The 15,989-nt window shown below is 42.4% G+C and overlaps 1 protein-coding gene across 3 annotated transcripts in view; it reads right to left on the bottom strand.

Moving 5' to 3' along the window:
* vps9d1 (VPS9 domain containing 1) overlaps positions 1–15,989 on the bottom strand; it is a 130,532-nt gene that overhangs the window by 45,929 nt on the left and 68,614 nt on the right. For all 3 annotated transcript variants that reach the window (XM_034175667.1, XM_034175670.1, XM_034175669.1), the window contains exons 12-13: positions 12,503–12,632; positions 9,539–9,744 (exon numbers count right to left, since the gene is read on the bottom strand). In XM_034175667.1, coding sequence (XP_034031558.1) covers positions 9,539–9,744; positions 12,503–12,632 — 336 coding nt within the window. The remainder of the gene's footprint in view (positions 1–9,538; positions 9,745–12,502; positions 12,633–15,989) is intronic.

Genomic DNA, 15,989 nt, shown 5'->3' with positions numbered 1-15,989 from the left:
TGACCCCAAATATTTAAACTCATCTACTTTCACCACTTCTACTCCTTGTAACTGCACTATTCCACTGGGCTCCCTCTCATTCACACACATGTACTCAGTCTTGCTTCTACTGACTTTTATTCCCCTTCTCTCCAAAGCATATCTCCACTTCTCCAGACTAAACTGAACTTGCTCTCTACTCTCACTACAGATCACAATGTCATCTGCAAACATCACAGTCCATGGGGACTCCTGTCTGATCTCATCTGTCAACCTGTCCATCACCACTGCAAACAAGAAAGGACTCAGAGCTGATCCATGGTGTAATCCCACCTCCAACTTGAATGAGTCTGTCATTCCGACTGCGCATCTCACCGCTGTCACACTATTCTTGTACATGTCCTGCACTACCCTAACATACTTCTCTGCCACTCCAGACTTCCTCATACAATGCCACAACTCTTCTCTTGGCACCCTATCATAAGCTTTTTCTAAGTCCACAAACACACAATGTAACTCTTTCTGTCCTTCTCTGTACTTTTCCAACAGTATTCTCAGAGCAAACACTGCATCTGTAGTGCTTTTTCTCGGCATGAAACCATATTGCTGCCCACAGATATTCATCTGTTTTCTAAGCCTAGCTTCTACTACTCTTTCCCATAACTTCATGCTGTGGCTGATCAGCTTTATGCCTCTGTAGTTACTGCAGCTCTGCACATCACCCTTGTTCTTGAAAATAGGAACCAGCACACTTCGTATCCACTCCTCAGGCATCTTCTCACTTTCCAAGATTTTATTAAACAATCTGGTTAGAAACTCTACTGCCATCTCTCCTAGACATTTCCATGCCTCCATTGGAATGTCATCTGGACCAACTGCCTTTCCACTCTTCATCCTCTTCATAGCAGCCCTCACTTCTTCCTTGCTAATCTCTTTTACTTCCTGATTTACTCTCACCACATCATCCAGCCTTTTCTCTCGCTCATTTTCTTTATTCATCAGCTCTTCGAAATATTCCCTCCACCTTCTCAGCACACACTCCTCACTTGTCAGCACATTACCATGTGCATCTTTTACCACCCTAACCTGCTGCACATCCTTTCCAGCTCTGTCCCTTTGTCTGGCCAATCGGTACAAGTCCTTTTCTCCTTCCTTACTATTCAACTTATTGTACAGCTCGCAATATGCCTTTTCCTTTGCTTTTGCCACTTCTCTTCTCGCCTTACGCCGCATCTCCTTGTACTCCTGTCTACTTTCTTCATCTCTCCGACTATCCCAAAACTTTTTCGCCAACCTCTTTCTCCTTATGCTTTCCTGGACCTCTTCATTCCACCACCAAGTCTCCTTGTCTTCCTTCCACTGTCCAGATGTCATACCCAGTACTGCCCTAGCTGTCTCCCTCACCACATCTGCAGTACTCTTCCAGTTGTCCAAAACTGCTTCCCCTCCAACTAGTGCTTCTCTCACCTGCTCGCTAAATTTCACACAACAGTCTTCCTCCTTCAGCTTCCACCATCTGATCCTTTGTTGAGCTCTCACTCTCTTCTTCTTCTTTACCTCTAAAGTCATCCTACAAACAACCATCCTATGCTGTCTAGTGACACTCTCTCCTGCTACCACCTTACAGTCTGTGATTTCTTTTAGCTTGCATCTCCTATAAAGAATGTAGTCCACCTGTGTGCACCTTCCTCCACTCTTATATGTTACCCTGTGCTCCTCCCTTTTCTTAAAGTAGGTATTCACCACAGCCATTTCCATCCTTTTTGCAAAATCAACTACCATCTGTCCTTCCCCATTGCTATCCTTGATACCATATCTACCCATTACTTCCTCATCACCTCTGTTCCCTTCACCAACATGCCCATTGAAGTCTGCTCCTATCACCACTCTTTCATGCTTGGACACACTCTCCACCACCTCATCTAACACAGTCCAGAAATCTTCTTTCTCCTTCATCTCACAACCTACCTGTGGGGCATATGCACTGATGATATTCATCATCACCCCTTCAATTTCCAACTTCACACTCATCACCCTGTCAGACACTCGCACTTTTAACATACTCTTCCTTTAAAATGACCCCAACACCATTTCTCTTCCTGTCCTCACCATGGTACAATAACTTGTACCCACCGCCGATGCTCCTGCTCTTACTTCCCTTCCACTTGGTCTCTTGCACACACAATATGTCTACCTTTCTCCTCTCCATCATATCAGCCAGCTCTCTCCCTTTACCAGTCATACTACCAACATTCAAAGTCCCCACTCTCATTTCCACCCTTCTAGTTTTCTTCTTCTCCCGCTGTTCGTGGCAACGTTTTCCTCCTCTTCTTCGTCGTCTTCGCCCAGCAGTAGCCCAATTTCCACCGGCACCCTGTTGGGCAATAGCACCGGTGGCGGACGTTGTTAACCCGGGCCGTGACTGATCCGGTATGGGAATTCGATTCTGAGTCTGCATAGTTGGGTTGGCTTGTTTTACGCTGGATGCCCTTCCTGACGCAACCCTCCTCAGTTTAAGGATATGATTCCTTCTTTATGTTCTCTAATGCCATATACCAACACAGTGCAGAGTAGCTACCTAAACTCTGTAAGTGAGATAGAGTATCTTGTCAATAGTTTTACATCCTCATTGAAGACAACTTTGGATGCTGTAGCTCCTCTAAAAAAGAGAGCTTTAAATCAGAAGTGCCTGACTCCGTGGTATAACTCACAAACTCGTAGCTTAAAGCAGATAACCCGTAAGTTGGAGAGGAAATGGCGTCTCACTAATTTAGAAGATCTTCACTTAGCCTGGAAAAAGAGTCTGTTGCTCTATAAAAAAGCCCTCCGTAAAGCTAGGACATCTTTCTACTCATCACTAATTGAAGAAAATAAGAACAACCCCAGGTTTCTTTTCAGCACTGTAGCCAGGCTGACAAAGAGTCAGAGCTCTATTGAGCTGAGTATTCCATTAACTTTAACTAGTAATGACTTCATGACTTTCTTTGCTAACAAAATTTTAACTATTAGAGAAAAAATTACTCATAACCATCCCAAAGACGTATCGTTATCTTTGGCTGCTTTCAGTGATGCCGGTATTTGGTTAGACTCTTTCTCTCCGATTGTTCTGTCAGAGTTATTTTCATTAGTTACTTCATCCAAACCATCAACATGTTTATTAGACCCCATTCCTACCAGACTGCTCAAGGAAGCCCTACCATTATTTAATGCTTCGATCTTAAATATGATCAATCTATCTTTGTTAGTTGGCTATGTACCACAGGCTTTTAAGGTGGCAGTAATTAAACCATTACTTAAAAAGCCATCACTTGACCCAGCTATCTTAGCTAATTATAGGCCAATCTCCAACCTTCCTTTTCTCTCAAAAATTCTTGAAAGGGTAGTTGTAAAACAGCTAACTGATCATCTGCAGAGGAATGGTCTATTTGAAGAGTTTCAGTCAGGTTTTAGAATTCATCATAGTACAGAAACAGCATTAGTGAAGGTTACAAATGATCTTCTTATGGCCTCGGACAGTGGACTCATCTCTGTGCTTGTTCTGTTAGACCTCAGTGCTGCTTTTGATACTGTTGACCATAAAATTTTATTACAGAGATTAGAGCATGCCATAGGTATTAAAGGCACTGCGCTGCGGTGGTTTGAATCATATTTGTCTAATAGATTACAATTTGTTCATGTAAATGGGGAATCTTCTTCACAGACTAAAGTTAATTATGGAGTTCCACAAGGTTCTGTGCTAGGACCAATTTTATTCACTTTATACATGCTTCCCTTAGGCAGTATTATTAGACGGTATTGCTTAAATTTTCACTGTTACGCAGATGATACCCAGCTTTATCTATCCATGAAGCCAGAGGACACACACCAATTAGCTAAACTGCAGGATTGTCTTACAGACATAAAGACATGGATGACCTCTAATTTCCTGCTTTTAAACTCAGATAAATCTGAAGATATTGTACTTGGCCCCACAAATCTTAGAAACATGGTGTCTAACCAGATCCTTACTCTGGATGGCATTACCCTGACCTTTAGTAATACTGTGAGAAATCTTGGAGTCATTTTTGATCAGGATATGTCATTCAAAGCGCATATTAAACAAATATGTAGGACTGCTTTTTTGCATTTACGCAATATCTCTAAAATCAGAAAGGTCTTGTCTCAGAGTGATGCTGAAAAACTAATTCATGCATTTATTTCCTCTAGGCTGGACTATTGTAATTCATTATTATCAGGTTGTCCTAAAAGTTCCCTAAAAAGCCTTCAGTTAATTCAAAATGCTGCAGCTAGAGTACTGACGGGGACTAGAAGGAGAGAGCATATCTCACCCATATTGGCCTCTCTTCATTGGCTTCTTGTTAATTCTAGAATAGAATTTAAAATTCTTCTTCTTACTTATAAGGTTTTGAATAATCAGGTCCCATCTTATCTTAGGGACCTCGTAGTACCATATCACCCCAATAGAGCACTTCACTCTCAGACTGCAGGCTTACTTGTAGTTCCTAGGGTTTGTAAGAGTAGAATGGGAGGCAGAGCCTTCAGCTTTCAGGCTCCTCTCCTGTGGAACCAGCTCCCAATTCAGATCAGGGAGACAGACACCCTCTCTACTTTTAAGATTAGGCTTAAAACTTTCCTTTTTGCTAAAGCTTATAGTTAGGGCTGGATCAGGTGACCCTGAACCATCCCTTAGTTATGCTGCTATAGACGTAGACTGCTGGGGGGTTCCCATGATGCACTGTTTCTTTCTCTTTTTGCTCTGTATGCACCACTCTGCATTTAATCATTAGTGATCGATCTCTGCTCCCCTCCACAGCATGTCTTTTTCCTGGTTCTCTCCCTCAGCCCCAACCAGTCCCAGCAGAAGACTGCCCCTCCCTGAGCCTGGTTCTGCTGGAGGTTTCTTCCTGTTAAAAGGGAGTTTTTCCTTCCCACTGTAGCCAAGTGCTTGCTCACAGGGGGTCATTTTGACCGTTGGGGTTTTACATAATTATTGTATGGCCTTGCCTTACAATATAAAGCGCCTTGGGGCAACTGTTTGTTGTGATTTGGCGCTATATAAAAAAAAAATTGATTGATTGATTGATTGATTTATCCGGGCTTGGGACCAGCACTCAGAATGTACTGGCTGCACACCCCATGTGGCTGAGTTAAAATTTTATATATATATATATATATACATATATATATATACACATATATATATATACATACATACACACACACACACACACACATGACAACAAATACCAAAAAGTGTGCAAAATTAGTCAATAAACTCAAATTTACAAAAAACAACCAGACAAACAATGGTGCACAGATACTAACCCTTTAACAGAAACACTTAGCCTTTTCCCTCCGTTTTGCGCGGGAAATTGTCTCAATTCTCTTTTTGAAGCGAGGCGGAGGTCTACAAACCCCATTCAAACGGAGTGAATCTGGACGCACACTCCATTTGGAGGGGTAGGAGGATAATAGCGCCCCCTGCTGTTGGATTTCAAGGACTGTAACACGTGTGTGTATTTAGTAAACAAACAGGAGCCCTGAACACACTCGAGTCCTAATAAGAAAATCAGGCAGAAAATGCGGAGAAGTTTCATCAATGGGAGTAAGTTGTAAAATATCTACACACACATGTACATGTGTAACACATAACCTGACGTCCTAATAGACTGATATTATTTGTCAAAGAAATTTCTAAAGGAAATAGGGCTGGATGCAAAAAATGGGAGAATTTGAAAAAGAAATATAAGGTTAACAGAACTAGATGCAGCCCAAAACATACATACAGGTGCTGGTCATATAATTAGAATATCACAAAAAAGTGGATTTATTTCAGTTATTCCATTCAAAAAGTCAAACTTGTATAATGTAGACATTCATTGCACACAGACTGATATATTTCAAGTGTTTACATATTTTAATTACTAATTAATTAATCAATCAATTAATGATTAATCAAACAATATTAATTATTACTATTATAGATTAATTATTAGTATTATTAACATTAATTAATTACTAATTAATTATTAATACTATTAATTATTATTATAAATTACAAATTAATTACATTAATTAACATGACATGATTGTGATGCGTCTAAGAAATCTGTGACTTCTTCTATTTCTTTGCATTTACGCAGAAAGGTGAGAAAAAAAGAGCAAACAAGCTACTACAACAAGTTGCGTTTCGGTTACCATGTTAACAAACAGTGAAGACGGCAGTTTGACACAGGCAGTTTTTTTTTCTCCTAAGACGGAGGGGTGTCTCAATTCATAGGGCTAGAAGCATACCCCTTAGCCTTACCCCTTGTTTTAAAGGGGTAGGGGGAAGGGGTACAAAAGAGAACTGAGATTGGGGGAATGACTTTTTGCAGTAGTTTGGATCCTTAATTTCCCGAAAAATAATGTTCCTCTCAAATTATAACTGGAGTCCCTCCGTTTAAACAGATCCTGGACATGTTGTGGCAACAGTTTATGTTTAACTTTATACATAATCTGTATTGTGATGTAATCAACCAAGTGTGGTCGACCTGCTCTGTGTCAGCCTGATCTTGTCAGATCTCAGAAGCTAAGCAGTGTGGGACCTGGTTAGTACTTGGATGGGAGACCTCTTTGGAACACCAGCAGCTGTGTGTGTTTCTCCAAGTAACACTGGAGTTACGTCAGGAAGGGCATCCGGTGTAAAACTTGTGCCAACTACCAATGGGAATCTGGCTGTATCCGCTGTGACGACCCCGAACACAAAACGGGAGCAGCCGAATGAACAACAACAACAACATGTAATCAACCGAGTCTCAGAATTTTAGAATATGTAAACAGACAAATTTTTATAGCTTTCTGTTGCAATAAATATATTGGATTAGTATTAGTTTTATATGTATTTCCCCATACCTCAATACAATAGGTCATATACTGAACGAGCAATGAATGACTGAATAAAATGAATAAAATAGTTAATGAGCGTTAGGAAATGAAATCTTGTAAGTAAGTCCCTTCGGCTGCTCCCTTGTTTTGCACTCGGGGTCGCCCCAGCAAATCCAAGGTGAATCTGGATGTTGAATTGGCACAGGTTTTACACTGGACGCCCTTCCTGACGCAATTCCACATTACATGGAGAAATGTGGCAGGGGTGGGATTTGAACCCAGAGCCTTCTGAACTGAAACCAAGTGCATTAACCACTTGGCCACCACCCCTACGGGAAATGAAATCTTGTGCATTATGCAAAACTGCATTGGCTTTTGACATTTTACATTTAACGAAATTAATGTGTGTGTTTCCAGCTCAGTTTATCATCAATAACACTACCATGAAATGTAATATCAGTTACAATTTCAGTTTCAATATTGTTCAATGATACATTTCTGCAAAAATTCCTGGACTTGTTTCCAAATATGATACACTTTATTTTACCAAAGTGGAGCAAGAATTTGTTTGAATCAAATCGTTGTTTAAACCTCTGTAGCTCCTTCTCCATCATGTCCAAGGTCTGTCCCAAATAATCCCCACTACAGAACACCGTTGTATCATCAGCAAACAAAACTGACGGACTTGGAAGCTAAACATATGTCATTAATATATAAAAGAAACAACAACAGCCCCAGAACTGAACGCTGGGGCACCCCACAAGTAATCATCATGAATTCAGAGTTTGTCCCACCAATATGGACACACTGATACCTATTGTATAAATAGCTAGCTATCCAATCATGTGCCAGTCCCCTGATACCATACCTCTGTAGTTTATCCAATAGCACAATATGGTCTATAGTATCAAATGCTTTCTGTTACTATAGATGTTTTGGGGGTTTTAATACACTTTTTCAATTAATTTATTTTCATTTATATAGCATCAAATCACAACAAAGTTGCCTTAAGGTGCTTCACACAAGTAAACCTTACCAAACCTTAGAGCAAGCACACAGGCGACAATGGAAAGAAAAAACTCCCTCTGATGATCTGAGGATTAAACTTCAAGCAGACCAGATGCAACGGGGTGACCCTTTGCTTGGGCCATGCACAATTGGACAATACAAATATTCAGGAAACATTTGGGGAGTCCATGCTGGTGTACAGGACAGCAGGCTTGCAGAAGAAGACACCCACTCCCACTTCTGGATGGAGCCGCACCTCAAACAGAGAGAAGAAACAGAATCAGGCATCAGAAAGACAACAAATACAGTATAATTTGCCAGCATTAAGCAACAAGAACAACAGAAGAAATACTAAGGTGATCGCCGGCTTCACTAAAAGACCCAGACTTTAGAGAGCAGGTTGAGTCTAGACTGGAGAGGTGGAGATATGGTCTAGAGAGAAGGAGAATGAACGTCAATCAGAGCAAGACTGAGTATATGTGTGTGAATGAGAAGGAGCCCAGTGGAACAGTGTGATTACAAGGAGCAGAGGTAGTGAAGGAAGATGAGTTTAAATACTTGGGGTCAACTGTCCAAAGTAATGGAGAGTGTGGTAGAGAGTGCAAGCAGGGTGGAGTGGGTGGAAGAAGATAGCAGGCATGATTTGTAACAGAAGGTTATCTGGCATTTTGCAAAGGGAGGGCACCTTTGACCACAATGTCCAGTATTTTTACAAATGTAATGAGAAAGGTAGGAAAAAAGTCCACCGGAGTCATTTCCCTGATCTTCATGGGCTCATCCCCAGTGAAGGAGTCCCGGGTACTCCAGCAAAAAACAAATCAATAAGGGAAAAATAAAATAATAAAGCACACCAAAATGTGGAGGCAGCCATCCACCTCTCCAAGCTTGTAAAGGCTATTTTTGTGCCCCGTCAAACACTTGGTGCTGTACGCACAGTGTGTGATGCAAGTGGTGGCAGCACTGTCTCAAGCAAATGACTCCTGATGTGAAGTACTGTCCACCTGTGATGACTTTAGAAAGGAACAACAGGACACATGTGGCAACACTGTTCTCACGGTTCATCTCTGGCGGAACAAACCTCGGAGCTTAGTTGCTCCCAGTCTGTCTGACTCCACCAAGGGCAAAAGCATAATTAAGCTCTTGTTATGTGCAATAAACTCAGCATTCTGTGTTTTGGTTTAAATTGTAGTAGTAGATTATTGTTCACAAAATCAGTGCTGATAAACTTTCTTGATTTAATGGGTTCAAGTGAAACATGGCTAAAGCCAAACATCCACTTCCCGCAGAACCTGGGCTTAGTTAATCCGACCGTGTGCGGAAACGAGAGGTTTTTTTCCTTTTGTGTGTCAGGTATTGAAAAGTGTTTTAAAATAGCTACAGGAGGAATCCCACTACCGAGGCCCCAAAAAAGATTTATCTGTGGGTTGGAGGACCAACTACCATAACCAGGACACACTTACTTAAAATCAAATATATGCAAAATATTTTAAAACAAATATGGAAATCCACTACTATCAATACAAAAATGTTCACAGAACGCTTGATCCTGTTTTTTTTTTTCAAATAAACAGAAGACAGTTGCACATTGAAAATGCTTGATCAAAGCAGACTATCTGATTCCATTATTTTGATTTCTCAGTGTGATAAGTCGAAGTGTTTTCCTTTTAAAGAAAAACAGACTGACCGATACATTGGAGCTTCTTCTGAGGGCAGCCGCCTGTGACGAGGTGCATCAGCTCTTCAACAGCAGGCTGATAGGGGGCGGAGCCGTGCAGCACGCTGGGCTCCTGAGGGAACAGTTTCAGAGGCATGCCGAGATCTGCAGGTGAAGCATCGCGGTACAGCTTCATACTCCTCTCATATGCCAGCTCCCGCTCCCTGTGGACTTTCCTGACAAACATTGAAAATGCACAAAAACAAAAGGTGGTTTGAGACAATTTGATGTTTTTAATTTGCTACAGTCAAGTCTCCAGGCTATTTGTGTGGGACAGAGAACTTCAACACATACTGTAGAAATAACTGGATTTTTGTATTACAAGTCAGACAAAGTGGTGACTAGAAGACCATGCTACCGTGTGTTTGCTAAGCTTCTGCTGCAAACTCACAAGGATCAGGAAAAGTCAGTGGAATTTTGTCCAATGCCTGAACATTATACTGATATGTTCAAAACTGTATTATCTAAATACTAAGAGACAACGTGTGTGTGTGTGTTTGTCCCTCCTGACCAAACGGCACTGCAGAATTAAGCCAAACATGGCACACATATACTGTGCATACAAGGAGTGACATGGCTATTGAGCACTGTAGTCGTAGTAAGTACAGGTGAGCCCGTTAACTCGCGCATGCGTAAGTCATGATTCAGCTTTACTTGTGGTCAAGTTGTGGATCCCGAAAATTTAGACGACCTATAAAAGTCCATTTTGACTTGACCATTTTTGGGAGGGATCATCTGTGCGGACAATGATTTCCTCATCGCTGGTGGACATATCGGGCTGGATGGTCAGGAATTGCAGGACACAAATGCACGGCTCATACAAACAGCTCTGGTTTTTAAAAGGATTTACTGTCGAGGATAGCAGAGGTCGGTACACAAGTAAGCAGTCCAAAAAAAAAAAAAAAAAAAGCAACCGTACAAAAATCATCAGGCAAATGGCGTGGTCGATGCAAGAGGCTGGAGGTCAGGAGCACACAAGGAGGCAGGCAGGAACAAGAACACAGGTACAGAGCTGGAATGAAGGCACAAGACACAACAAACTGGCAACAAGCTAACACACCCAGTGAGCTTATATAACCCCAGGTGATAATTAGCAAATCAGAAACCAGTGTGCATGGAAAGCACCAAAACAAGGGCGAGGCCAGAGAGAGAGAGAGAGAGAGAGAAACACCCATTACCAAGAACCAAGAGAGAGAGAGAGAGACAAGGAAGAGAGAGACAAACCAAAGCTTGCTCTCTCTCTTTCTGTGTCCCCACCCTGTGAGGCGCGAGCTGCACGAAGAGTTAAGAAACATGACACTGTGCTTTTAGACCAAACTTTTGAAATCCAGAATTTTAATAAACTGGGAAAACCCTTCTTCTCTTTACAGATGACCTGTGGAAATGTTACATCGTCTGTCCATTAGCGCCCCAACTCCATGGGAGACTGACAAATTTGCCAACAGACAAAATATATTGTCAGTCAGAATGTGACACAGTGTGAGCACAAGAGCACTTCTGGATGTGAACACGGAGAAAACTGAGTCCACGTGTTGACAGTCAGTAACTGTCTGGATGTTCCTGTTTTCAGCAAGAGGCTGACCGGATGGATGTTTTTATCTTAACGTAGGGGAATCACAGACAGCAACAAACAGATTATTTAACTGCAGAGTCGTCTGAATTTAAACACATATAAACTTTTTCAAGCTTCTCTTACTTTTCGGCTTTAATATAAATGCTGTGCAAAATGTTTCAGTGAAGTAAATTATCGTCCGTGTGAATAACATTGACTTATTCTGCATTTGTGAGGAAATCAGACATTTTATTGAAATGGGCGGTCTGACAAACAACATTTGGCCTAGTTTGTGCAAACGCCCACCCCCACTTCAAGCAGAATCTCACGTGGAACACCCAGAACGCTCAGACGAGCAAATACAGTATATCGTGATCAGCCTGCTTATCCTGCAAAACATGAGGAAAATGACAAAAAGCATTTTGACCAGAGTGTGTGTGTGTGTGTGTGTGTATGTATGGGGGGGCCATTGTCACACGTGCAACTCAAAAGAGTTAGAATATCAAGACAAAGTCTGATAATTTGTCATGCATTTCAGAAATTAAATGTTATATAAAAGTTTCAAGAATTTTATTTTAATTTTGATCATTTCAGCAAACAGCTACAAAACAAAAGAAAAAAGTGCATCTCTAAATAGAATATTTCACAATATCAATCAAAAAATGGATTTATAATACTGAAATATCTATTTTCTGAAAACTATGTTCATTTTGCACTCAGGTCTTGGTTGTGGCTCCTTTTGAATGACTTCCTGGATCAGAGGCGCTCAGCCTGTGGAGCTGCTGAGGTGTTCTGGAAGCTCAGGTTGCTTTGGGACAGTGCAGTAACAGTTTGGTCAGCAGATCAGTTACTGTGGGCAGGTGCCACGTGCTGCTGGAAATCAGCATCTCCATAAATGTCTTCTGGACAGTGGTCAAGTCAGCAGTCTTCCCCGTGATTGTGCTTGTGTGAACTGAACCAGACTGACAGATTCATGGCATTTATGCTGAAGAAACAGCCAAATACTAAAACCTGAAGTGAAGTATTCTAATATATACACATTTTCTGTTTTCAGAGCTGTAGATGATAGTTATCAAAATTAAAAAGTTAAAAAACACTGTAGTGATTCAAGAATATACATGAAAAATGTATCTCGCAACAAATAGTCACAATATTCAAATTTTTCTGAGATGCACCTGAACACTAAATATTGATTTTTAAAAAAGTAGAATTGTGAGAGAAGATGTAAATGTGCATTCAGCTCACAGTACATGATTTGGACTGACAACAACCAACAGATTAAAAAGCAGTCTGTGAGTGGAGCTGACACTCAGCAACACTACCACCTACTGGTCATTGACAGAATAACAACTTAAATAGGACATTCATTTACGCTGCAGTACCTAAAGAGAGCCACCAGGGCGGCCCAGAGGGGTGTGAAAAAGGCTTCCTCGATGCTGGCGAAGCAGAGGTCCTTTGAGCTGGCTGTGTTTAGACTCTCAAAGGAGAGCAAACACAGCGAGAGAAGCTGATCTGAAACGCAGAACGTGAGAGAACAGATCACACGACATGCCCACAGATCATCACACGACACGCCCATAGAGCACATGAGAATCTACAACCCCATTGCAAATCCTCTTCAACCTATATTCAATTGAACACACCACAAAGACAAGATATTTAATGTTCATGTTATGTGTCGGACGCAGCTCGGAGAACCGACCAGCGTTTGAAGGACCCAGTATAAAATAAGCAGAGCACGGTACAAAGGCTAACTGAATTTAATACATAACAGTGATACAAAATAAAGTGCGGTCTGGCGTGGTGCGCTCCCAGCAGCGCTAACGGTCCGGAGCCAGAAGCCGTTCGGACCCAAGGACCCCGCCGACACCCCCCAGGTGGCCGCAACAAACCGAGTCTGTGAAAGAAGGAACCATTATGTGAGTCCACACTCTACACACAGAGAGAACACTTAAAGGTGTACAAACAGCAAACACTTCCTGGCTTGATTACTAATCAGCTTCCCAACCTGCAGGCATGGAACATCCAGTTCACAAAACTCCACTGCAGTGGAAGCCGATACATGACTAACATACAGCTCAATATAAAAAGGTGTGAGGGACACCACATTTACTGACTGTATAAATGTTAGTCACAAAATCTAACGTACCTCAGGAAGTGTGCTGACGAGCGTGAGACCTCACCCCCTCCTCTTTCACAGACTGTGCATCAAACCCTGGACGTTCTCTCCATCCACTGATGATGAGATGGCTCCCGAGACGACGATCTCACCCGTCTGGTCACAAGGTCGGGTCTCTGGCAAATACACACTGTATACTCCAGTCTTAAATGCCACCATGTTCCAATCCATATAGATGCACCTCAGCTGTGAGTCCTGACGAGCCGCAGGTGATCAGGGTGAGGTCCTGATAACCTCAGCAACACAGCCACTCAGTCCCACATGCAAGCCACCTGGAAGGAGAAACAAAGGACAGAAACAAAAAGGCAGCCAGGCCCCCCCAGCCATATAACAGTTCAAGCTGATAGACTTTGTTGTTTTTGTGCAAATATTTGCTCATTTTGAAATGGATGCCTGCAACACGTTTCTAAAAAGCTGGGACAGTGGTATGTTTACCACTGTGTTACATCACCTTTCCTTCTAACAACACTCAATAAGCGTTTGGGAACTGAGGACACTAATTGTTGAAGCTTTGTAGGTGGAATTCTTTCCCATTCTTGCTTGATGTACGACTTCAGTTGTTCAACAGTCCGGGGTCTCCTGTTGTGTGGGCTGCCAGAAGAGGAGGTACTGCTGGCCCACCACCACCAGATGGCGCCCTGCCTGGAGTGCGGGCTTCAGGCTCGAGAGGGCGCTGCCGCCACGGACACAGCTGGGGGTGACAGCTGTTACTCATCATCTCATGACAGCTGTCACCCATCTACACTTCATCATTCTCCTCCATAAAAACCGGACTTCATCTCCACCTCGTTGCCGAGATATCATCTACCAGTAGAGGTAACTTTCTCAGCCGTTTTTGTCTTTTCAGACAGTGTTTGCTTCTGTATTGTTTGCAGTCAGTTCTGTGAGTGCTCGCAGCTGGAGGCTGAGTTTGTGATACGTGGAGAGCTGACGTCTTCGCTCCCCACGCCAAAGTGTTGATAAGTACTCATTACTACTGCACGGTCCAGTTTTCTGGATTAGAGGTGGAGGTGGAATTCCCACCATTTGTTATTACTGGGTGTGCACACACCCACCTTTGATTGTTTCTGCTCCTCGCCAGCAGTACCAGATCCGACACTCGGAGACGGTGGCCACCTGGGGACTCGGGACTTGGCGGCTCCAGTATTCTCCAGGTTCAGTGGCGGAGGAAACCGTGTGGTTCCGGTTCTTCCCAGGACAGACGTCTTCTATCCTCGAGCCTGCCCACACGTCACCTTTGTGATTGACTGTCTTACATTCTGTAATCTGTTGTATTGTGGTTGTGCTCATTCACAACAGTAAAAGTGTTCATTTTTGACTCGATCATTGTCCGTTCATTTACGCCCCCTGTTGTGGGTCCGTGTCACGACACTTTCCCAACATCTCCGTTGTCGTATTTTGCGCTTCATAATGTGCCACACATTTTCAATGGGCGACAGGTCTGGACTGCAGGCAGACCAGTCTAGTACCCGCACTCTTTTACTACGAAAATGGTAAATGGACTGCATTTATATAGTGCTTTTCCATCTGTATCATGTCTCACATTGACCCCGATGTCAGGGTGCTGCCATACAACGCGCTTGCTACACACCGGGAGCAAAGCCACGCTGTTGTAACACGTGCAGAATGTGGCTTGGCATTGTCTTGCTGAAATAAGCAGGGACGTCCCTGAAAAAGACAATGCTTGGATGGCAGCATGTGTTGCTCCAAAACCTAGATGTACCTTTCAGCATTGATGGTGCCATCACAGATGTGTAAGTTGTCCATGCCATGGACACTAACACACCCCCATACCATCACAGATGCTGGCTTTTGAACTTTATGCTGGTAACAATCTGGATGGTCTTTTTCCTCTTGTCCAGAGGACACAACGTCCATGATTTCCAAAAACAATTTGAAATGTGGACTCATTAGACCACAGCACACTTTTCCACTTTGCATCTGTCCATTTCAAATGAGCTCGGGCCCAGAGAAGGCGGCGGCGTTTCTGAATGTTGATGTTTGGCTTTCAGTTTGCATGGTAGAGTTTTAACTTGCACTTGTAGATGTAGCGACGAACTGTGTTAACTGACAATGGTTTTCTGAAGTGTTCCTGAGCCCACGCGTAAGATCCTTTACACAATGATGTCAATTTTTAATGCAGTTCCGCCTGAGGGATCAAAGGTCATGGGCATTCAATGTTGGTTTTCAGCCTTGCTGCTTACATGTAGAAAGTTCTCCAGATTCTCTGAATCTTCTGATTACATTATGGACTGTAGATGATGGAATCCCTAAATTCCTTGCAATTGAACGTTGAGAAACATTGTTCTTAAACTGTTGGACTATTTTTTCCCGCAGTTGTTCACAAAGTGGTGATCCTCACCCCATCTTTGCTTGTGAACGACTGAGCCTTTTGGGGATGCTCCTTTTATACCCAATCATGACAATTACAATTAGTGTCCTCAGTTCCCAAACGCTTATTGAGTGTTGTTAGAAGGAAAGGTGATGTAACACAGTGGTAAACAGACCACTGTCCCAACTTTTTTGAAACCTGTTGCAGGCATCCATTTCAAAATGAGCAAATATTTACACAAAAACAATAAAGTTTATCAGTCTGAACATGTAATCTTGTCTTTGTGGTGTATTCAATTGAATATAGGTTGAAGAGGATTTGCAAATCATTGTATTCTGTTTTTATTTACATTTCACAC

The sequence above is a fragment of the Thalassophryne amazonica genome, chromosome 8, assembly GCF_902500255.1.
Source record: "Thalassophryne amazonica chromosome 8, fThaAma1.1, whole genome shotgun sequence".
NCBI lineage: Eukaryota > Metazoa > Chordata > Actinopteri > Batrachoidiformes > Batrachoididae > Thalassophryne > Thalassophryne amazonica.
Note: the sequence above shows the minus strand (reverse complement) of the source record. Positions and strands in the feature narration are given on the sequence as shown.